Raw genomic sequence first — 24,054 nt, forward strand, 5'->3', positions numbered from 1 at the left:
TGTATTTTTAAAGCAGCTTGTTTCTTACAGTTTCAGTGAATGGTATATTTGGTTATGTTTCCTTTGCATTGAAAGTACTGAGACAGATACATATTTTTAGTTTTCCAGCAAACTAGAGAGAAGTTAGAACAGATGAACTATTTGTCACGGGTTCTTGCCTCATATCTCTGCTCCTTATTTTTTATTTATTGTTTGTTTGTTTGAGACGAGGTCTCACCCTGTTGCCCAGGTTGGAGTATAGTGGCGTGAGCTTGGCTCACTGTAACCTTTGCCTCCTGGGCTCAAGCGATCCTCTCACCTCAGCCTTCTGAGTAACTGGACTGCAGGCATGCACCACAACGTCCAGCTAATTTTTGTAGATAACGAGGTTTCATCATGTCGTTCAGGCTGATCTTGAACTTCAGGACTCAAGCAATCCACCTGCTTTGGCCTCCCAAAGTGCTGAGATTTACAGGCATGAGCCACTGTGCCCAGCCTCTGCTCCTCATTTCCTACTCTTGTTTATCTATTCACCAGATTTTCTAATTTGGCTTTTTGTTTTGTTTTGTTTTGTTTTTTTGGAATTGTTAAACCTCATATTCTTTCTGGGCCTTTCTTTTCTTATCTCCGTTTTGAGAGAACTTAGACTAGGTGATCTCTAAACATTTCAATAATAAAATAATGCATGTTCTTTAGTATCCAGTTTCAATATTGCTTCATTTATAAAATCTTACCTGACACTGTAGCCTATTATGTTGTCTTGCCCTACAAATTCTTTCAGTACTTACTTTAAAATGTAGACATAGGTTAACTTGTGTTTTGCTTACATATATTTGTTTTAATTAATTGCAAGCTCTTAGAAGAATGACACTTCCTTTTTAAAGAATTTCCTGTTAATTTTTTAATCATGATATTACTATGTAGCAGTCACATCATAGTAATAATTACAATGACAGCAACCTCTCTGAATACTAACTTTGAGGCAGACATTATTTTACATGCTTTACTTATGTCCATTCTCATAATTCACACTGGGATGTTTATGAGATAACATCTTGTTTCATCTCCATTTTACTGATGAGGAAAGATGCATACATAAAGGTTAAGTAAATTTCCTCACCACTAGTGAGTAAACATAGGATATGGACCTAAGCAGGCCCATGCACTTGCCTGTTTTGCTATAATGCATAACTATTGTATACTTGTTGAATTAATAGAGTGTTTTTAATCTTTAATATGTGTTGGGTACAACCTTGGTATTTTTTGTACTTTGAATAAAAGATTAAGGATGTTTCACTTTTTAAAAAATAGGGACAAATAACTGTCTTAGTAAATAAATGTTGTGATCAATTTTCCCAGTTAAGAGCAAATATTCAAATTGCGTACTTTGAGGTATTTTGAAAAATTCTTCTGTTTTTGAAAGAAAGTTTGTGACATATGTAATACTTAGAGTTGGATTTTGATTTGCAGTAAGTGTCTTAATTATTATTTCTTACTCGTTTTCAGTTGAGTGGTGATTTTATGCAATGGCTTCAAGCCACAGTTCTTCACCAGTGCCTCAAGGAAGCAGCAGTGATGTTTTCTTTAAAATAGAGGTAGATTCGTCAAAACACATTCGACCTGTACCGTCACTGCCAGATGTGTGTCCCAAGGAACCCACAGGTAATGCTTTTTTTTTTGTAGGAGTTTTACTGATGATTTCTATTATCTTTAAATGAGTAGTCAGGTTTTATATACCTATGTTAGAAGAGTAAATTTTATGATGTTAAAAATCATTTGACGGGGCTGGGCGCAGTGGCTCACACCTGTAATCCCAGCACTTTGGGAGGCCTAGGCGGACGGACCACGAGGTCAGGAGATCGAGACCATCCTGGCTAACGTGGTTAAACCCCGTCTCTACTGAAAATACAAAAAATTAGCCGGGCGTGGTGGCGGGTGCCTGTAGTCCCAGCTACTTGGGAGGCTGAGGCAGGAGAATGGTGTGAACCTGGGAGGCGGAGCATGCAGTGAGCTGAGATCGCGCCACTGCACTCCAACCTGGACAACAGAACCAGACTCCATCTCAAAAAAAAAAAAAAAATCTTTTGGGGCCAGGCATGGTGGCTCACGCCTGTAATCCCAGCACTTTGGGAGGCCAAGGCAGGCAGATCACTTGAGGTCAGGAGTTCACCACCAGCCTGGCCAACATGGTGAAACCCCATCTCTACCAAAAACATAAAAAATTAGTTGGATATGGTGGCACGTGCCTGTAATCCCAGCTACTTAGGAGGCTGAGGCAGGAGAATCACTTGAACCTGGGAAGTGGAGGTTACAGTATACTCCAGCTTGGGTGACAGAGCGAGACTCTGTCTCAAAAAAAAAAAAACTTTTGGAAATGATTGGGAAATTGGAATATAGTTTTTTTCATGTATTTCATGCATTACTTATATAAACTGAAGAAGTTTTGAAAATGAAGGTACAGATTGAAAACTGCTTAGTTAAAACATGGTACAGTCAGCCCTCATCATTTGCATATTATGTATTTGCAGATTCTCCTGACTCCTTAAAATTTATTCACAATCCCCAAATCACTACTTGTGGCACATTTGTGGTAATTTGCAGTCATGTGCAGAGAAGTGAAAGATTTGAAATACCTGACACGTGCATTCCCAGCTGAAGCTGAACAAGGCAAAGCTATGCCTTCTTGTTTCAGCTCTCATACTATAAACTAATGTTCTTTTTGTGGTCTGTTTTTACTTGGTGCCACATGTTTGGAGCTTGGTGATTTTGCTATTTAAATTGCCCCTAAGCGTAGTGCTGAAATGCTATCTGGAGTTCCTAAGTGCAAGAAGGCTATGATGTCCCTTATGGAGAATATACATGTGTTGTGTGAGCTTCATTCAGGCATAAATTACAGTGCTGTTAGCCACAAGTTCAGTGTTAGTGAATCAATGATGTATACTGAATAAGGCATCTTTAAACAAACAAAACAAGGTTATGTATTGATCGGTTGATGAAACTATTGTGACCAAAGGCTCACAGGAACCTAACTCTTCAGTTTCCCTACAAGCAATGGTTCAATGTTTGCTAATTCCATATTCACAATAACTTTATGGAACCAAAATACTATTGATAATGAGAATAGAGTATATATTTTTCCTTCTTGTATGATTAATGCCACAGCAACATTTATGTCACCTAATTATAAGCCAAAGGATATTTTATCCAGGAGAACCTGCCATGATATAATAGAAAAGAAGCCTACCTCTAGAAAACAGTGGGGTATTAAAGGATAGAAAATTTATAATAGAAGGTAGCATAGTTCTGATGTTAAAAAAAAAGATAGAGTAATTGTACATTAAGGAAAAGAATTCATGAAAGACTTTGACTATTCACTCCACCCTGCAACTATAACTCTCAAATTTTGCATATCTTTTATCTTGTGCATGTTTTTCAAAGCCTTAGTAATTGATGCTGGCGGCTGAAGATTATTCAATCAGATTGATTTTTATTAAATCATTTACTGTGGAAGATTAGTTGGTTTGCGTAAGATGAAATCTATGCATTTTTAGTTTTCTAGTGTGTACTTTCAAACATAGAACCAACTTTACAGCATTTACAGAGTTCTCTTGTTTACTTTTTGCAGGTGATTCACATAGTTTATATGTTGCCCCATCTCTAGTTACAGATCAACATAGATGGACTGTATATCATTCCAAAGTAAATCTCCCAGCAGCATTAAATGATCCTAGATTAGCAAAAAGAGAATCTGACTTCTTCACAAAAACATGGGGATTGAACTTTGTGGATACTGAAGTCATACCTTCATTCTACCTCCCACAGATCAGCAAGGAACATTTTACAGTATATCAACAGGAAATCTCTCAGGTAATATCTAATCTTGGCTAGTTATCGTCAGGCCAAACGTAATAGAAATATTTTTAGTATGCTTTATTATAGATTTTTGACCAGTAATGTTTGATGAACCTATAGTATTCTTTTTGTTCATACAAATTATACTGTCCTGGGCTTGCATTTAATTCTTTGCTTAAATATATTTTAATACATTTCTCTTACAGTAGTGATTTTTCAGAATTACACATTCCAAATAATGCTAAGATTCAACATGAAACCTACCCTACTTACTAAGGAGAATGATTCTGTTAGGCCTGTGAAGTCCAGATGATTTGTGAGGTTTGAGAAATTGGCAGAATATTACTGTTTCTTTGTCTGATTCACTGCATACAATTCTATAGAGCACCCTAGCTCTAGCAGATAGTTATAATATCTCTAGACATAATTATAACTTAATATATTACTTTAAACCCAGTCTGAGAGCAAGAACTGAGTATAGTACAGAGTTTTAGATGGTCTATCAATTCATTTTTAGATTATTAGTAAATGCCTGTTATCAATATAATTAAAATCATTAAAGTGGTACAAGGGATATTACATTTTTATAACCATTCCTTTTTATACTTTTTTCATTAGCAAGCCTAATTTGAATTTAGCTGGTTTTATTTTACTTACTTTGCACTTTTTTGAATATGGCTGTATTAACCTTCATACTATATAGCATCTGGTTCATTTTTATTACTATCAAATATTTTTATACAGAACCTGTATATTTTGTTTGCCTTTGTATGTATATATTGCCATATTAACAATCACTTAGATCTGATCATTGAAAACAGAACACAAAAACTGTTTTCAGTGATCAGATCTTAGTGATCGTTAAGTGGATGAACATTACTATGCCTTTGTAACCTATAATTTGGTTTTTCTATTTGTGTATTTATCAAATATTTAATGAATGTCTTCCATGTGTCAGGTAGTCTTCTAAACATGAGGATACAGCAGAGAACAAAACTGACATCAATTCCCTGTCTTACAAAGCTTATGTTTCTAGCAAGGGGTTTAACAATAAACCCTAAAGCAACTACTAAAATAGCAAAACAAAGAATTACAGCTAATAATGGAAGAGAGAAATGGAATTTTAAAAATTCTCAATCCAAACAAAGGCATAAAAAGAAAAAAAGAATGGATAGGACATAAAATAAATTTCAAGATGATAATCTTAAGCCTAATTATATCAGTAATTACATGAAATCCAAATGGTTTAAGCATCCCAATTAAAAGATAGAGATTGTGAGATTTGATGACCCAAGTATATGCTATATATAAGAAACATACCTTCAATAGAAAGAAAGAAACATTTAAAAGGATGAAAAAATATATACCATGCTTAACAGTAGTCGAAAGAAAGCAGAAATGGCTATATTAATAACAAAGTAGATTTCAGAGCCAAAACTATTAATATGTATAAAGAATGTTATTTTATAATGATAAAAGGGTCAGTTAATCAGGAACACATGATAGTTTTAAACATTTTTGCCCCTAATATGCTTCAAAACATGTGAAGCAGAAGCTGAGAATTTTATGGCAAAGTAGCTATTCATAATTGTGGAGATTTCAAATACTCTTTCAATAAATGATGGGACAAGCAGCGTATCAGCGAGATTATAATAGACTTGAACCATTAACCAACCTGGCCTGACTTGAAAGAGCACTCCATATAACATAGAAGAATATACTTTTTTTTCCAAGTGTTCATGAAACATTTATGGACATAGACTATATTCTAGGTTTGAAAACAAATTTTAATACATTTAGAAGACTTCACCTCATACACAGTATGCTCTCTGAACACAGTATAATTAAAATAGAAATTAATAATGGAAAGGTTGGTGGAAAATCCACAGATATTTGGAAACCAGAACTTTATACTTCTAAATAAAATGTGAGTCAAAGAAGAAAGAAAAATCAGAAAGTAGTTTGAACTGAATGGAAATGAAAGCACAACATATCAGGATTTGTGGGGTGATGCTCAGTTAGCACTTACGGAGAAATTTGTAGCACTGAATGCATATATTATTGAAAGAATAATGATTTCAAGTCAGTGACCTCAGCTTACACCTTAAGAAGCTGGAAAAATGGCCAGGCACAGTGGCTCACGCCTGTAATCCCAGCACTTTGGGAGGACAAGGTGGGCGGATCACCTGAGGTCAGGAGTTCAAGACCAGCCTCGCCAACATGGTGAAACCCCATCTCTATAAAAATACAAAAAAATTAGCCAGGCATGATGGCAAGTGCCTGTAATCCTAGCTACTCAGGAGGCTGAAGTGGGAGAATCGCTTGAAACTGGGTGGTGGAGGTTGCAGTGAGCCGAGATCGCACCATTGCATTCCAGCCTGGGTGACAGAGCAAGACACTGTCTCCAAAAACAAAAAAATTAAACAGATAAAGAATAAACATCAAAGTCAAAATCGGAGAACAACAGAGAAAATTAGTGAAACCAAAAGCTGATTCTTTGAGTAGATAAACTTGATAAGCCTTTGGCAATACTGATTAGGAAAAAAAGAAAAGATACAAGTCACCAATAACAAGAATAAGAAAGGTGATATCACTACAGATTCTACAGAGATTAAAAGCCTAATAATGAAATATTTTGAATAACTTTGTGCCAGTAAATTCAACAGCTTAAATGAATTTACAGAGTTCTTGAATGACACAAAATACCAAATATCTTTCGAGAAAAAATAGATAATCTGGCTGGGCATGGTGGCTCATGCCTATAATCCCCGCACTTTGGGAGGCCATGGTGGGCACATCACCTGAGGTCAGGAGTTTGAGACCAGCCTGGCCAACGTTGTGAAACTCTGTCTCTACTAAAAGTACAAAAATTAGCTGGGCGTGGTGGTGCACACCTGTAGTCCCAGCTACTCGGGAGGCTGAGGCAAAAGAATCGCATGAACCTGGGAGGTGGAGGTTGCAGTGAGCTGAGATCGTGCCATTGCACTCCAGCCTGGGCGATAGCAAGACTCCATCTCAAAAAACAAAACAAAAAGAAATAGAAAATCTGAAATCTGAAATAGCTTTATATTTGTTACATTGATGTATAGTTAAATACCTTTCCACTAAGAAAGCTCAGGTAAACATGGCTTCACTGGAGAATTCTACCAAACATTTACAGAAACAGTAATTCCAAATCTACACACATTATTTCAAATTTTGGTGAAGATGTGGAAGACAGAGCTGGTTCTAGGATAAGGTGAGGCAGGTGAGCAAAACGTGAGAGGCACTGGAATCTAAGAGTGGGTACCTCCTTAAATATTGTACCATATGCTTCTTGCTTGCTTCATCCTACTGCCAGCCTTCATGGAGTAACTGGAACTCTCATATACTGTTGGTGGAAATTTAAAGTGCTACAACCCCTTTGGAAAAAAGTTTGACAGTTTCTTAAAAAGTTAAACAGACTTCTGATCTGTCATGTAAGGAGCTTGGAAGTTGTCACTCCTGTTCTCACAACAAAAAATCTGAGCAAACTGAAAATCAACAACTGAGAAGTACCTGTGAAGGTCACAGTCCAGGGACACAGGCTCACTAAGACTGAAACCTAATCATAAGATCATAGAATGCTTCCCCTCCCTTCACACATTACCTCCACATCAGTGGGGTGCTTGAATAATGAGAATACAACTGAAAGGACTACATATCTCAGACCTTATTTAAGAGGTCTGCAGGGAAACCTGAATATAGCAGGAGAGATGAAAAACAAGGACACCAGTGGAAATTTTAGCCTCTGACACCTGAAGCTATAACAATGAGTAAATAAAGCCTAATTCTTAGCCAGATAAACAAAACTTCATACTAAAGTCCTATTTACCTCAGTTCTTTTTAACTTTGGTATATCATATCTGGCTTTCAGCAAAACATTACAGTGCATACCAGACAGAAAACACTGTTTAAAGAGACAGATCAAGTATCAGAATCAGACTGAGATGCGGTTGTGATGTTGGAATGATCAAACTGGGAACTCAGAGTAACTATGTTTAATATACTAAGGGCTGTAGTGGAAAACATGGACAACATGCAAGAACAGATGTAAGCAGAGAGATGGAAACTAAGAATCAAAAGGAAATGCTACAAATCAAAGATAGTATAACAGAAAAGAAGAATGCTTTTGATGAGTTCATCAATAGACTTGAAGTGGCAGGGGAAGAAATCAGTGAGCTTAAAGAAATGCTGATACAAACTTATAAAAATGTGTGGGATGCAAGGGAAGTAAGGCTTCAAGGAAGTCTTGCTTAAATAAGCACTCAAAGCTTCATTGAATGCTTAAGAAGAAAATTTAAAATTAATCTAAGCTTCTACCTTAGGAAATTATCAAAAGAAGAGCAAATTTAATCCAAAGTAAGCAGAAGAAAAGCAGTAATAAAACTTAGAGCAGAAATCAGGGAAATTGACAATAGCAAATCAGTAGAGAAAATCAGCAAAAGCAAAAGCTGGTTCTTTGTGAAATCAATAAAACTGATAAACATTTAGCTACATTAAGAAAAAAGAGAAGGCTGTGTGCAGTAGCTCACGCCTGTAATCCCAGCACTTTGGGAGGCTGAGGTGGGTGGGTCACCTGAGGCCAGGAGTTCAAGACCAGCCTGGCTAATATGGTGAAACCCCATCTCTATTAAAAATACAAAAATTAGCTGGGTATGGTGTGGTGGGCGCCTGTAATCCCAGCTACTTGGGGGCTGAGGCAGGAGAATCACTTGAACCTGGGAGGCGGAAGTTGCAGTGAGCTGAGCTTGCGCCATTGCACGCCAGCCTGGGTGACAGGGCAAGACTGTTTTCAAAAAAAGAAAAAGAGAAGATATAAGCTATTAGTATCAAAAATGAAAGAGGGGCTGTTTCTACTGATCCCGCAGACATTAAAAGGATAATAAGAGAATATTGTGAACAATTCTGTGCCCAGAAATTTGATATCCTAGGTGAAATGAACCGATTTATTTTGAAAGACACAATTTTCCAAAGCTTACACAACAAGAAATAAATATTTTGAATAGGCCTGTATTTATTAAAGAAATTGGATCAATCATACTGCTCAAAACCGAAATCACCAGGCCCAGATGCGTTCCCTGGTGAATTCTACCAAACGTTTCGGTAAGAAATTACCCCAATTATTTATAATCTATTTCAGGAAATAGAAGCTAAGGACATACTTTGTAATGCATTTGGTGAGGCCATCATGAAGCTAGTACTAAAATCAGACAAAGACATTATAAGTAAAGAAAACTTTAGGCCTTTTTTTTTTTTTTGAGACAAGGTCACGCTCTGTTGCCCAGGCTGGAGTGCAGTGGCAGAATCACAGCTCACTGTAGCCTCAACCTCCCCGCTCAAGCAATCCTCCCATCTCAGCACCCCCCAAGTAGCTGGGACTACAGGTGAGCACCACCACAACACCACACCTGGCTAATTTTTGTATATTTTGTAGTGATAGGGTTTTGCCATGTTGTCCAGGCTGGTCTCAAACTCCTGAGCTCAAACAGTCAGCAGTCTGCCTGTGTTGGCCATTCATTATTTTTTTAAAAAAAGAACTCTCAGAAAACTAGGAACAGGAAGGAATTTCTTTAACTTGATAAAGAATGTACTGGGCGTGTTGGCTCACGCCTGTAATCCCAGCACTTTGGCAGGATGCTTGAGGCCAGGACTTGAGACCAGCCTGGCCAACATGGTGAAACTCATCTCTACTAAAAACACAAAATTTAGCTGGGCATGGTGGCACACGCCTGTAATCCTAGCTATGTAACCACCAATGGGTTCACCTTGCCTGCTGCCTAGACAGCTGATTTATTGAGATAGGGGAATTGCAATAGAGAATGAGGAATCCATGCAGAGCTGGCTGTGTGGGAGACTAGAGTTTTATTATTACTCAAATCAGTCTCCCCGAGCATTTGAGGATCAGAGTTTTTAAGGACAACTTGGTGGGTGAGGGGAATCCAGTGAGCTGGCTGTGCTGATTGGTCAGGTCAGTGATGATATCATAGGGAGAAGCCATCTCCATGTGCTGAGTCAGTTCCTGGGTGGGGCCCACAAGGTCAAATGAGCCAGTTTATTGATCTGGGTGGTACCAGCTGATCCATCAAGTACAGGGTCTGCAAAATATCTCAAGCATGGATCTTAGGAGCAGTTTAGGGGGAGGGTCAGAATCTTGTAGTCTCCAGCTGCATGATTTGACCCCTAAACCGTAATTTCTAATCTTGTGGCTAATTTGTTAGTCGAACAAAGGCAGTCTAGCCCCCCGGCAAGAAGGTGGTTTTGTTTTGGAAAAGGACTGTTATCATCTTTGTTTTAAACTATAAACTAAATTCCTCCCAAAGTTAGTTCACCCTGTGCCCAAGAATGGACAAGAACACCTTGGAGGTTAGAAGCAAGATGGAGTTGGTTAGGTCAGATCTCTTTCACTGTCTCAGTTATAATTTTGCAATGGTGATTTCAGCTACTTGGGAGGCTGAGACATGAGAATCACTTGGACCCAGGAGATGGAGGTTGCAGTGAACCAAGATCACACCACTGCACTCCAGACTGGGCGACAGAGTGAGACTCTTGTCTCAAGAGAGAAAACAATCTACAAAAACTCTATTGCTAATGGGGGAAACTAGATGCTTCCCACTACAAATAGGATCAAGGTAAGGATGTCCCGTCTCACTATTTCTTTTAACATTGTCTTGGAAGTCCTAACTAATGTAATAAGACAAGAAAAGGAACTAAAATATGTAAAAATTAGGAAGAAGTAAAACTGTTTCCAGATGAAATGATTGTGTGGAAAATCCCAAAGAATCCAAAAAGAAACTCCTGGAACTAATAAGTGACTGTAGTAAGGTTGCAAGATACAAGGTTAATATATAAAATTAATTACTTTCTTATATACCAGCAGTGAACAATTGGAATTTGAAATTAAAAACCCAATGCAATTTACATTAGCATCAAAGAAAAGCCTTTATGTATAAATCTAAATATATATAAGATCTATCTGAGGAAAACTACAAGACTCTGATGAAAGAAATTAAATAAATAAATGGAGAGGTAGTTCATATATGTGGATAGGAAGACTCAATATTGTCAAGGCATCTCTTTTTCCCAACTTGATCAATAGAGTCAACATAATCCTGATTAAAATCCTAGCAGTTGGTTTCGTGGATATTGAAAACTGACTCTAAAGCTTATATAGAAGAAGACTCAGAATAGCTAACACAGTATTAAAAGAGGAACAAAGCTGGAGGACTGATACCTCCCAATTTGAAGTTTTGCTATAAAGCTACAGTAATCAAGACAATGTCATATTGGTGAAAGAATAGACATACGGATCAGTGGAACAGAGAACCCATAAATAGACCCACACAAATACAATCAACTGATTTTTAACAAAGGGGCAAAGATAATTCAATAGAGAAAGGATAGTTGTTTGAACAAATGGTACTGAAACAACTAGACATCCACTTACCAAAGAGAAAGAATATAGACACACCACCTTGCACTATTCATGGAAATTAGCTCAAAGTTGATGCTAGGCCTTAATGTAAAATGCAAAACTATAAAACTTCTAGATGATAACATAGGAGAAAATCTAGGTAACCTTGGGTTTGGTAATGACTTTTTAGATATGAAAGAAAAGCACAATCCATGAAAGAAAAAATTGAAAAGTTGAACTTCATTAAAATTAAAAAGTTCTACTCTGTGAAAGACACTGTTAAGAGAATGAAAAGACAAGCCAAAAACTGGGAGAAAATATTTACAAAACATGTATCTGTTGCAGGATTGACGGTCGGGTGTGGTGGCTTATTCCTTGTAATCCCAGCACTTTAGGAGGTGGAGGTGGGAGAATCACTTGAGACCAGGAGTTCAGGACCAGTCTGGGCAACATAGTAAGAACCCATCTCTACAAGAAAAAATTAAAAAAATTAGGCATGGTGGTGTGCATCTGTAGTCCTAGCTGCTCTGGAGGCTGAGGCAGGAGGATTGCTTGAGCCCTGAAATTTGATGTTACAGTGAGCAACTTCAGCCTGGGCAACAGAACTAGACCCTGTCTCAAAAAATAAAAAGGGACTGGTAGCAAAAATAAACGAAAGAGTTAAAACTCAACAACAACAAAACAGCCAAATTAAAAAATAAGTAAAGGACTTAATAGACCTTTTCCCAAAAAAGGTATAAAAGTGTGCAATTAGCACATGAAAAGATAGTCAACATAGCAAATAATTTTACATGATAAATTTATGTTATATGTATTTTACCTTCAAAAATAAGAGCGAAAGATCTAAATACCTCACCAAAGAAGATAATGCAGATGGCAAATAAGCATATAAAAAGATGCTCAATATCAAATGTCATTAAGGAATTCCTAGTTAAAATGAGATGCCATTACATATCTATTAGAATAGCAAAAATCTAAAACACTGACAATACCAAATGTTGACAAGGATATAGAACAACAGGAACTCTTATTTATTGCTGGTGGGCATGCAAAGTGGTATGGCCACTTTGGAAAACAGTCCTGTGGTAACTGATAGAATTGCTACCAGAACTCTGAACACTGCTGGCCTGCTGCTTTTCTTAGTACCACACTTCACTTTCTCAGGTATCCTTTCGGTGATATCTCTGAAAATATAATAATGTTGTTAGTGTTCATCTAATTCTAAATCAGAGTGAGATTTTTTTTGTTTTTTGACTCAGAACATGTCAATAATCCCTCCCTCCCTCCTTCCCTCCCTCCCTCCCCTCCTCCCCTCCCTCCCTCCTTCCCTCCTTCCTTCCTTCCTTCCTTCCTTTCCTTCCTTCCTTCCTTCCTTCCTTCCTTCCTTCCTTCCTTCCTTCCTTCCTTCCTTCCTTCCTTCCTTCCTTCCTTCCTTCCTTCCTTCCTTCCTTCCTTCCTTCCTCTCCCCCGCTTTCTCCCCTCCTTCCTCCACTCCTTCCTCCCCTCCTTCCCTCCTTCCCTCCTTCCCTCCCTCCTTGGAGTCTCACTTTGCCACCCAGGCTGGAGTGCATTGATTGGCACGATCTCGGCTCCCTGCAGCCTCCGCCTCCTGGGTTTAAGCGATTCTTGTGCCTCAGCCTCCGCAGTAGCTGGGATTACAGGTGTGCATCACTACTCCTGGCTAATTTTTGTATTTTTAGTAGAGATGAGGTTTCACCATGTTGGCCAGGCTAGTCTCGAACTCTTGACTTCAGGTGATCTGCCCACCTTGGCCTACGAAAATGCTGAGATTACAGGTGTGAGCCACAGCACCTGGCCTAATTTCTATCTTTCTATCTTAAATACATAGGTTTTTGAATTTTCTTTCTTGATTCAAATTATTCTCCTAATTGATTTGTTATATAAATATTTCCCATTTGCTTTCCCACTTTATTCAAAATATGGGGAATTTACTATAATTATATAAGATGGAATGGATATAGGTATATAGATGTGTGTAGATCTCAGAGGTATTTGGTGTATTAAGCACACTTGTTACTTGTATTTAAGTTCAGGGGGCTACTGATTTCATATTCAAAGTTGTAGGACTAATTTGGCATATTCTGATATTCTGTTGCAAAACATTTTCATGCTTTGAATACTCATGTTTACACATACATTGATCATGTTATTTGTCTTTTTATTAGAGAGAGAAGATTCATGAGAGATGCAAGAATATTTGTCCTCCTAAAGATACCTTTGAAAGGACTCTTTTACATACTCATGGTATGAATATGTGTTATTTATAGATAATAAAGCATAGCATAAATATTAGTGAACAAGATCTTTATTTTGAGACCTTATTGCCTATTATATCTATAATTTTTATTTCTAGTAAAATTTTTAAAACCTATGATTATAATATTTTCTGAGAACTTCTAAGAGAAAAATAGATCTGACAGTAGTATAATCCTTCAGTTCAACAAATATTGATTGAATATCTTTGTGCTTGGTATGTTCCTTGTTGCTTAAAAATAGATGAGTAAGCTAGACATGATGGCACATGTGTATATTCCCAACTACTTGGGAGGCTGAGGTGGGAGGATTGCTTGAGCCTGTGAGTTTGAGAACAGTAATGTAGTGAGACCCTAAAGTAAACCTATAGATGAGTAAAAAGTAGCTTTGGTCCTCAAAGAACTGATGTTCTCCTGAATAAGTTTAAAGAAATAAACCAATAATTGTATCATTGTATATTAAAGAGTAAGTTCAGTGTGGTAAAGTTGTATAACATGCCTAACTTAGCTGTAGAAGCATTCCTAGAGTTGACAGTGATTACGTGTGTTTTAAAGTTGTTAGTTTGAAACATTTACATGGGAGAAGACATTCCAAGAAAAGGGAATAGTTTATACAAAGCCATAGAATAAAGAGAGAGCAGAATGTTCAAGAAACTGTAAGAGTTTAATATGTTGGTTCTACTGGGAGCAAGAGATGAGACTGAAGCATAGGCAGGGGTCAGATCATGAAGAAACTTATATGCTATGATAAGGAATTTTACTTTTTCCGAAGACACTGTAAAGCTACATAATATTTTTAACTAGGCATGATCGGATTTATGATTATACTTTTCTGTGAAAATAGTTGTGGATAGTGAATTATGGGATGATGATTAGACTAGAGGCAAGGAGACAGTGGAGGCTACTGCAGTAATACAAATGAAAAATGATATTCCAGTAACAGTTACAATGGAGATGGAGAGGAAATTAGGCCTTTGGGAAGTAACTCAGAGATTGAGACACAGGTTTTGGTGGCCAGTTATTGGTAATGGAGCAAGATGATTCAAGGACAATTCCCAGGTTTCTTGCTTGGACAACTGGATGGGTGACAGTGCAATTCAATGAGAGAGGCAATATAGGAGGAGGAATTTTGAGAGAGATGGAGGCAAGTTTAATTGCAGATTTGCAGTGAAGGACATGCCTTTTTGGCAATGTGGAGCTCAGGTTGAAGATTTAGGCTGAAGATGTAGGTATGGTAGATACCATCATAGACGGGTATGCTGGACAATAGCATGGTGGTTGAATCCAAGGACATTGGGTGAGATTGCCCAGGGAAGATGTGAATAGTGAGAAGAAAACGACTGGCGATGGAGCACTAATTAAGCTGTCGCATTTAAGGGGCAGACAGAAGGTGAGATACCTGTGAAGGAGACAGAAAGTGGTCAGAGAGATAGGAAAGTCAACCAAGAGAGAATTGCACCTTAAAAGTTAAAGCTAGCAAAGATTTCAGAAACTAAGAACAGTTAGTTGGTCTATAATGTCAGAATACTTCAGGGATAGATCGATTTGTACACTGAGAAGTCTCCTTTGTTTTGGCAATTAGGACATCTCAGGGAGAGCATTTATGGCAGGTCCAGAAACCTCAATACTATATATTAAGGAGTGAGCACAAGAGAAAGAAATGTAGACTACCAGTATTATGTCACTAGAAGATTTGAGATAGATTATTGACTACAGGGAACAGAGTGGAAGAATATTTTTTCATGGCCAGGACTAGATCAGGTAAGAGAGGCATTTGACTGTCCCTGAGAGTGAGTACTTTTGCATCTGAGGTCCCACCCTTGCCTCAACCTGGTCCTGGCCCCGTTTTATCTTTTTCTTTACATATATATATAAAATATATATGTGTGTATGTGTGTATATATATACACATTTTAATGGGAAAGAACTGAGCAAGTTTATATACAGAGGTAAGAGAGCTAGTACAAGGGAAGAGGCTGAAGATACCGAGACAGAATAAACTGATTAACCTGACGGCAGAGGCAGGAAGGAATGGAGTCTAAGTGCAGAAAGGTTGGTTTTGAAGAGAAGAGTAGTACCTTATCTAAGTTTGGATTGGCAGGATGAAAGTAAAGTAGGTTCATTTGAAGATGTGTGTATCTCAGCCTTAATATGACTGAGAAGAAAATTAATATAGTATAAAAAAGCAACCTTTGATCATAAGAAATTCTGGATGGGATGATAGATCTTTTAAACAATAAAAACAGTATTCCTACTTTAGAATTTAATTCATTAAAAAAAAAATCTACATAGCATGCCATATCCAATCTTACCAAAATTTAAAAAGATAGCACAGCAGTCCTCAATCTTTTTGGCACCAGGGACTGGTTTCGTGGTAAACAATTTTTCCACAGACCAAGTGGTTTGTGGGGAGATAGTTTTGGGATGATTCAAGTACATTACCTTTATTGTGCACTTTATTTCTACTATTACATTGTAAAATATAATGAAATAATTATACAACTCATCATAATGTAGAGTCAGTGGGAGCCCTGAACTTATTTTCCTGGAACTAGATGGTCCCATCTGGGGGACATGGGAGACAGTGATAGATAGTCAGACATTAGATTCTTATAAGGAGGGCACAACCTAGATCTCTGACATGTGCAGTTCACATTAGGGTTTGTGCTCCTATGAGAACCTAGTGCCACCACTGATCTGACAGGTGGAGCTCAGACGGTAATGTGAGCAATGGGGAGTGGCTGTAAATACAGATGAAGCTTTGCTTGTGGCCACTGCTCACCTCCTGCTGTGTGATCTGGTTCCTAACAGGCCATGGATCACTACCTGTTCGTGGCCTGGGGGTTGAGGACAACTGAGATAGCATAAAGCCTTGTATGTCTGATTAAAAAGATTTGAGATGTATTTAGTTGTTTTATTGCTGCTATGTAATAGATTACAATTACGTGAAACATTGTTTTGTTCAGTGCTTTGCTACTAGGCATATGATAGGTGCTTGATAGATATTTGTTGAAGGAATAAACTTAAGTAGCTATTTGGATGTGACCCAGTACAATACTGAATCTGTCAAAATGCACTTTATGGAGTTAAAATGAAAACAAGTTTTAAAAATAATATTTTCCCTTCTTTTTTAAATAGATAAATCCAGGACAGATCTGGAGCAAGTACCTAAGGTAACAAAGCTTAAACATGAGAAAATTGCTTTTTAATATTTGATCTTTAATTTTGCCTTACAAGGAGATTTCATTTGGCTTTTTTTTTTTTCTTTTTTTTTTTTTTGACACTTTGGCTACTTTGTCTCTTCTGGGCTGTGTTGCATCACTTTTCTTGTTTCTCGTTCTTTGTTTTTTTTCTTTCCTTCTTTCTTTGTCTTTCTTTTTGCTTTTCTTTCTCTTACTTGAGACAGAGTCTTGCACAGTCTCACAGGCTGGAGTGCAGGTCTGTGATCTCGGCTCACTGTAACCTCCCTCTCCTGGGTTCCGGTGATTCTCCTGCCTCAGCATCCTGAGTAGATGGGATTACAGGTGCATGCCAACACGCACAGCTACTTTTTTTGTTTTGTATTTTTAGTAGAGACAGGGTTTCACTGTGTTGGCCAGGCTGGTCCCTAACTCCTGACCTCAAGTGATCCGTCCACCTTGGCCTGGGATTACAGGTGTGAGTCACCGTGCCTAGCCTTTTTTTAAATGAAAAAATGTTTTTAATTGACAAATTAAAATGATGTATATTTATGGTGTTTTTTCTCTTTTGCATCATCAGTCTCTTTCTCATCACTGAAACCTACAAATATTTTTAAGTCTTTCCCTTAAAAAAATTTTGCTGATCATTCAACTTCTTCAAATTATTAAGAGATACTTACTCTGTATAACAAATTTTGTTGAGATGTATAATAGATCCATTTTTTTTTCTGGGAAGAGTTGATTACTTTCATCAGATTCTCAGATAGGTCTGTGACAGTTGTTCTTTTTTTTTTTTTTTTTTTTTTTTTTTTTTGAGATGGAGTCTTGGTCCGTCGCCCAGGCTGGAGTGCAGTGGCCGGATCTCAGCTCACTGCAAGCTCCACCTCCCAGGTTTATGCCATTCTCCTGCCTCAGCCTCCTGAGTAGCTGGGACTACAGGCGCCCGCCACCTCGCCCGGCTAGTTCTTTGTATTTTTTAGTAGAGACGGGGTTTCACCTTGTTAGCCAGGATGGTCTCGATCTCCTGACCTCGTGATCCGCCCGTCTCGGCCTCCCGACAGTTGTTCTTTAGAGTAAGAAAGAGAAGATGAAAGACACAAAAATGGGAGAAGAATATCATTTTTATCATTTATTTGATCCTACAAAATAATATTCAAAGTTTGTCATTTAAGGCTCATTATTCACTTTGATGTAATCTTTACACATTCTTTACTTCAGCCAAACTTTTTTTTGATGGCTCTGTGCATTATTTGCACTGTTTCTTGATCCTGGAAGACTTTTCCGTCATCTTCCCATATCTAATTCTGTATAATCTTTTGCTTAAAATGGCACCTTTACATGGGTACTTTCTTGTTCTTTCCAACAGAAGATAATTGACCCCTTTGCCAAATTCCCATAACATTTTATCTGAGACTCTTCCCTCATCCCTCTGCTACCTCTTTAAGGATTTGTCCCTCTTCTCCTTAAAAGATTTTTTTTTTTTTTTTTTTTTTTTTTTTTTTTAGGCAGAGTCGCGCTCTGTTGCCCAGGTTGGAGTGCAGTGGCACAATCTCGGCTCACTGCAACCTCCACCTCCCAGGTTCAAGCAATTCTCTTACCTCAGCCTCCCGAGTAGCTGGGATTATAGGCGCCTGCTACCAGGCCTGGCTAATTTTTGTATTTTTAGAAGAGACGGAGTTTTGCCACGTTGGCCAGGGTAGGCTGATCTCGAACTTCTGACTTCAAGTGATCTGCCCACCTGGCCTCTGAAAGTACTGGGATTACAGGCGTGAACCACCGGGCCCAGTCTCCTTATAAGATTTTATATACATATTATATCACATCCCTTGGATTGAAGCTCCATGAGATGAGGGTCTCTTTATTAAATTATCTTTGTTTCTCCCTCAGTGCCTAGCATCGGAAACAGTCAGTAAATATTTATTGAATTAATACTTTTAGTTACAATACCAAAGCGGGGATTAGAAAATTTACTCATGTCTCTAGTTAGATTTTTTTCTACCATATTCATTCTAATTTTTGTATGTAGTTAAAATCAGCAAATAAAATATAGCGTATAAATAAATACATAAATTGATTAAACCACGTTTTAGGCCCTATGCTTCGTACTAGAGATACAAAAATAAGCTATAAATCTAACCCTGCAAGAACATATGGTCTCCAGGGGGAGATATGCATACTAAATAAATAATTTCTATAAAGTATGAGGTAAATAATTAAGTATGCATGATATATTTGTGTTCAGAGATGGGAGTCATTATGTCATGCATAAGGAAGGACACATTTGCCCTTTTGATTGCATCATGTTTTTCAGGAAGATGTATAAGAAAAGGCATTCTAGGCCAGATGTATGTATATAAAGATATACATACTTTATATATAAAATATATATATATATATATATATATATATTTTTTTTTTTTTGAGATGGAGTCTTGCTCTGTCGCCCAGGCTGGAGTGCAGTGGCATGATCTCAGCTCACTGCAAGCTCTGCCTCCCGGGTTCACGCCATTCTCCTGCCTCACCCTCCTGAGTAGCTGGGACTACAGGCGCCCGCCACTGCGCCTGGCTAATTTTTTGTATTTTTAGTAGAGACAGAGTTTCACCATGGTCTCGATCTCCTGGCCTCATGATCCGCTTGCCTTAACCTCCCAAAGTGCTGGGATTACAGGCGTTAGGCACCACACCCAGCCCATACTTTATATATTAATACATGCATTATAAAAAGAATAAGAGTATGGAAGAGAATTGAATATTGCTAGAGTGTAATGGGTAAATAGTGGGAGTGACAAGATACAAAGAGGTAAGTGGGTCCAGATACAAAGAGGTCTGTGGGTCATGGGAATCTATTGGGAGTTTTAAACAGGGAAGTTAATACAGTTATACTCAACATTTTAGAGGAGTATCTCTAACAGTAGTATAGGGGATGGATTAGGGAAGGATATCAGTAAGTAGATATTTACTGTAACCCAGAGATATTGAAGAGCTGAACTACTGAATGCTGTGGAGATACAGGAAAGCAGAGATTCAAGGGATATTTACAAAATATAACGGATAGGTCTTATTGCCTAGCTGGTCATGATATGTAAGGGAAAAGTAGTCTATTCATAAAATTGAATTTGTTTTGGTTTTAATATTTATTGTACGCTTAATCTAAACTAATTTTAAAACAATTTTGAGCAGGAGAAAATAGAAATATAGGTTAGAGAAATTGATATTTGGCATTTTAAAACACTATCAGTGGGAAATAATGTGGAAATTTTAGGATAAATATTATATCTGCCTCTGGTATGTACCTGTAGGACTGCATTAGTGAGTATGATCATGTAGTAATAGAATGACCATCTCCATTGGTAAAGGCAAAAAGCATTTTCTATCTTTTATGAGTATTTTAAGCTTGGTGAGAAATTTACACATTTTTCTTACGGATATTTGTGTAAATAACCGTTATTACTTGCTTTTGCTATTCATACTCAAGATCCACGTTAATTTTGTTTAATGATCATGATGTTAGAAGAGATAATGGGTATAAGGAAAATACTTATCTAATTGAGGGAAATGCATTTTTTTAATAGATTTTTATGAAACCAGATTTTGCCTTGGATGATTCCTTAACTTTTAATTCAGTTTTACCATGGTCTCATTTTAATACTGCTGGTGGAAAAGGAAATCGTGATGCAGCTTCCTCAAAGTTGCTTCAAGAAAAGGTAATTTCTTTTTGACTTTATCCATGTAGGAAACTATTCTAGTTAAGCGGTACTGTTTGCATGGGTTCAGATTTAGTTATTTAGTAAGCTGTACTTTTAAATTCATTTTTGTTGTTACTGATAACTATAAGCTTCCCAATCTTAACTAATAAACTAATAGCATTTTGGCTCAGTGGAACACAAGTTGTGCAGATGAATAAGGCAAAACTTACTATTTGAGTACTTCTTACCTGAAAGAGCAGTTGATGGAATTTTAATTGAAAGGATATATTAGCTAACACAATAAATTGCTTTGCATTTATCCCAGATATTTTATTTACATATTGGCTAATTTTATTTATTTATTTATTTATTTATTTTTTTGAGACGGAGTCTGTCTCTATTGCCCAGGCTGGAGTGCAGTGGCGCGATCTCCACTTAATACAACCTCCACCTCTTGGGTTCAAGCGATTTTCCTTCCTCAGCCTCCCTAGTAGCTGGGACTACAGGTGTGCCCCACCATGCTTGGCTGATTTTTTGTATTTTAGTAGAGATGGGGCTTCACCATGTTGGCTAGGCTGGTCTTGAACTCCTGACCTCATGATTTGCCCACCTTGGCCTCCCAAAGTGCTGAGATTGCAGGTGTGAGCCACCGTGCCCAGCCCCATATGGTTTAATTTTAGAGAATGATTTAAAGCACAGAAAACCAATGTTTTCCGAGGTACTGTTTTTCTTTTTCTTTTTTTTTTTCTGAGGCGGAGTCTTGCTCTGTCGCCCAGGCTGGAGTGCAGTTGCCGGATCTCAGCTCACTGCAAGCTCCGCCTCCCGGGTTCCCGCCATTCTCCTGCCTCAGCCTCCCAAGTAGCTGGGACTACAGGCGCCCGCCACCTCGCCCGGCTAGTTTTTTTTTTGTATTTTTAGTATAAACGGGGTTTCACTGTGTTCGCCAGGATGGTCTCGATCTCCTGACCTTGTGATCCGCCCGTCTCGGCCTCCCAAAGTGCTGGGATTACAGGCTTGAACCACCGCGCCCGGCCAAAATCATGTTCTTTTTTTTTTTTTTTTTTTTTTTTTTTTTTTTTTTTTTTTTGAGACCGAGTCTCACTCAGTCGCCTAGGCTGGAGTGCAGTGGCACAATCTTGGCTCACTGCAAGCTCCGCCTCCTGGGTTCATGCCATCCTCCTGCCTCAGCCTCCCAAGTAGCTGGAATTACAGGCGCCCACCACCGCGCCTGGCTAATTTTTTGTATTTTTAGTAGAGACGGGGTTTCGCCATTCACAGGATGGTCTCGATCTCCTGACCTTGTGATCCATCTGCCTCGGCCTCCCAAAGTGCTGGGATTACAGGCGTGAGCCACCATGCCCGGCCCTGTTTTTCTTCATTTTCACATAGGGATGATTATTTTGAAACAAAAATATCTTAGTTAAAGAAATACAATATTCCTGTTGTTTTTGTAGCTTTGCAAAGCCTAGTCTTTTACATGTTACTAGTCAGCAATTCTTTACATTTTACAATGTTCTATATAGTCCAGAAGTCAACACCTTGAAAGTCATTTAATATTTAGACCTTTAAATATAATTTACTTATCAAGAATCTTCTAAAGACATTTCATCTCTGTTCTTTTTTAGCATTCAGTTTAGAGCTCTTCTGAAACTGATGGTAGTTCTTAAATGAGAAGTAGTGATTTTTGTTTTACTTGTTTGGTATCCCCTGGCAATCTGAAAGCTTGTCTCAGGAAGACATCAATAAATTAGGTTCAGTCCTCTTCTGAAACTGAAGAAAAGACTAGCTTGGGGAGGAGAGAAGAAGAAATGTGGGGAAGGAATCATGAGTATTCCTTTTCTCACAATTGAAAATGAAAATGAGCTTTTTCCTTTGGCAACATTTTCACCTATAGAAAAGTTTTTCCATACATAAGAACAAATTCATAAATCTGACAAAAACCATGGGTTTAGAGACACAGGCTTGCTCAAGACACAGGCTTTCATATTCTAAGTATATGCCCTGATAGAATAATACCTTAAAAAGAGAAAAACAGCAAAAGCCAGTAGTCTCATCAATCTATACAGATACTTTTAATACAGATAATTTAAAAATTATTTCCTGTATAGCATTTTAATAGGAAATAAACTATAAAAATGTTATGCCTTGAAAAGAGTAAATCAATGGATTATTGAAAATTCAAAAAATCTTTGAGACTCAAATGTTTTTCTTATGCTGAATGTTTAAAGTGACTAAAGTAATGGAAATTTTTTTTATTTGTAAATTGCAGAATCAGATTTGCTATATTTACATTCTGACTCCTTTTCATTCTGCTCTGTTCTTAGAATAGGAATAGAAGACAGGATTCCAAGAGAGCACTTTTAAACTCTTTTTATGAGGACAACAGCTGGTTTATCGTGTTTGCTTTAAAGAACAAGGATGCTATAACTAGAATTAACGAAATTTGTATTCTATTGTGCTCTGCAAAGTGCTGGTCTGCAGTAAAATAAGGAGTTTGCACTGGAATGCAAATCACTGCACTGCTTACCTCATTTAAAAAGTGTGAAAAAAATACAGTGTGCTTAATGATGTGGTTGATTTATTTTCTAGCAAAATTCTTTATTTTATTATGGCCATGTTAAACAGTCCACAGACTGGCAGCAGCATATAAATCACATTCTGGGTAGCACTGTCCTAAAGTTATCTGTTCTCCATTTACTGTTTTGGGAATTGTGTCCATGTTACCTTGCAATTTACCCTAGTACATTTGTGCCCATTTTGCTTTTTTAGTGAATAAATGAACAGCCATATTGAAGATGAAAGAGCAAAAGGGCATAAACTCAAGATTTAAACTATGGAAAAATGTGTTTGTAACCTATTTAGATATTGTAAGATTATTGAAGGAGCATTATTGAAAATTTGAATGATACTCTGTGTTTCCTTAAGGAAACAGATTTGATGACTAAATAGTCTCTTCTAATCTTATGAGACTTAAATGTTGAAAGTTCATTAACCCTTTGAAACTATGAATTATCCCGAGACATTCAGAGATAATGCCTGAAGTCTGAGCTGTGGGTTAAAAAAAATCTCAAAGTAAAAATTGGGTGAAAAATGGAAAGATATTATAGCCAAAAAAGGCATATGCAGTTAGAAAGGAAGAAAAAACAAGTTTTAGAAGTCTATATTTGAAATTTAGAAAGCATTTTAAATATATAAGAATTAATCTTGGTAGTACTACTAATAAAATATATATGAGCTAATTGTTTAAGGCGTTTGTGGAACTTTTAAGAGGAAAATACATTGGAAATAAACTGAGTTTTACAAATTGATAAAAGAATCACTTTTGAAATGTAAAATAAGCAGCCTGAAAAAATCCAAATGAATTACAGTACCTTATCTATAATTTGTGACTGAACCATCAGCCTATCTTGGATTATTCAGCACTTTGAGGCAGAATGGTATAATAGAAACAGCTTCAGTTTTTCAGTCAGAGATATACCAACATTTTACTTTTGCTACTTAGTAACTACATGACTCTCTGTGTTTCCTCATCTGTAAAATAATAATAATATCTATATTTCAAGATTGTTAAAATTAGAAAAATTAGATGTGTATAAAATACCTGTGCCTAATCCATAGGAGGTGGTCAATAAATGGAAGGTATAATCATCTAT

General features: G+C 37.3%; 1 protein-coding gene across 6 annotated transcripts in view; it reads left to right on the forward strand.

The window, feature by feature from the left end:
• Positions 1-24,054, forward strand: part of VPS54 (VPS54 subunit of GARP complex) — a 127,831-nt gene that overhangs the window by 26,076 nt on the left and 77,701 nt on the right. For 3 of the 6 annotated variants that reach the window (XM_030921134.1, XM_030921131.1, XM_010381668.2), the window contains 5 exons: positions 1,486-1,641; positions 3,605-3,846; positions 13,450-13,528; positions 16,675-16,709; positions 20,288-20,419. In XM_030921134.1, coding sequence (XP_030776994.1) covers positions 1,506-1,641; positions 3,605-3,846; positions 13,450-13,528; positions 16,675-16,709; positions 20,288-20,419 — 624 coding nt within the window. In that variant the 5' untranslated portion in view covers positions 1,486-1,505. Of the gene's footprint in view, positions 1-1,485; positions 1,642-3,604; positions 3,847-13,449; positions 13,529-16,674; positions 16,710-20,287; positions 20,420-24,054 lie in introns of those variants that run through there. The other 3 variants (XM_010381669.2, XM_030921132.1, XM_030921133.1) reach the window with 3 other exon arrangements.

Source organism: Rhinopithecus roxellana, chromosome 17 (assembly GCF_007565055.1).
Source record: "Rhinopithecus roxellana isolate Shanxi Qingling chromosome 17, ASM756505v1, whole genome shotgun sequence".
In the NCBI taxonomy this organism is placed as follows: domain Eukaryota; kingdom Metazoa; phylum Chordata; class Mammalia; order Primates; family Cercopithecidae; genus Rhinopithecus; species Rhinopithecus roxellana.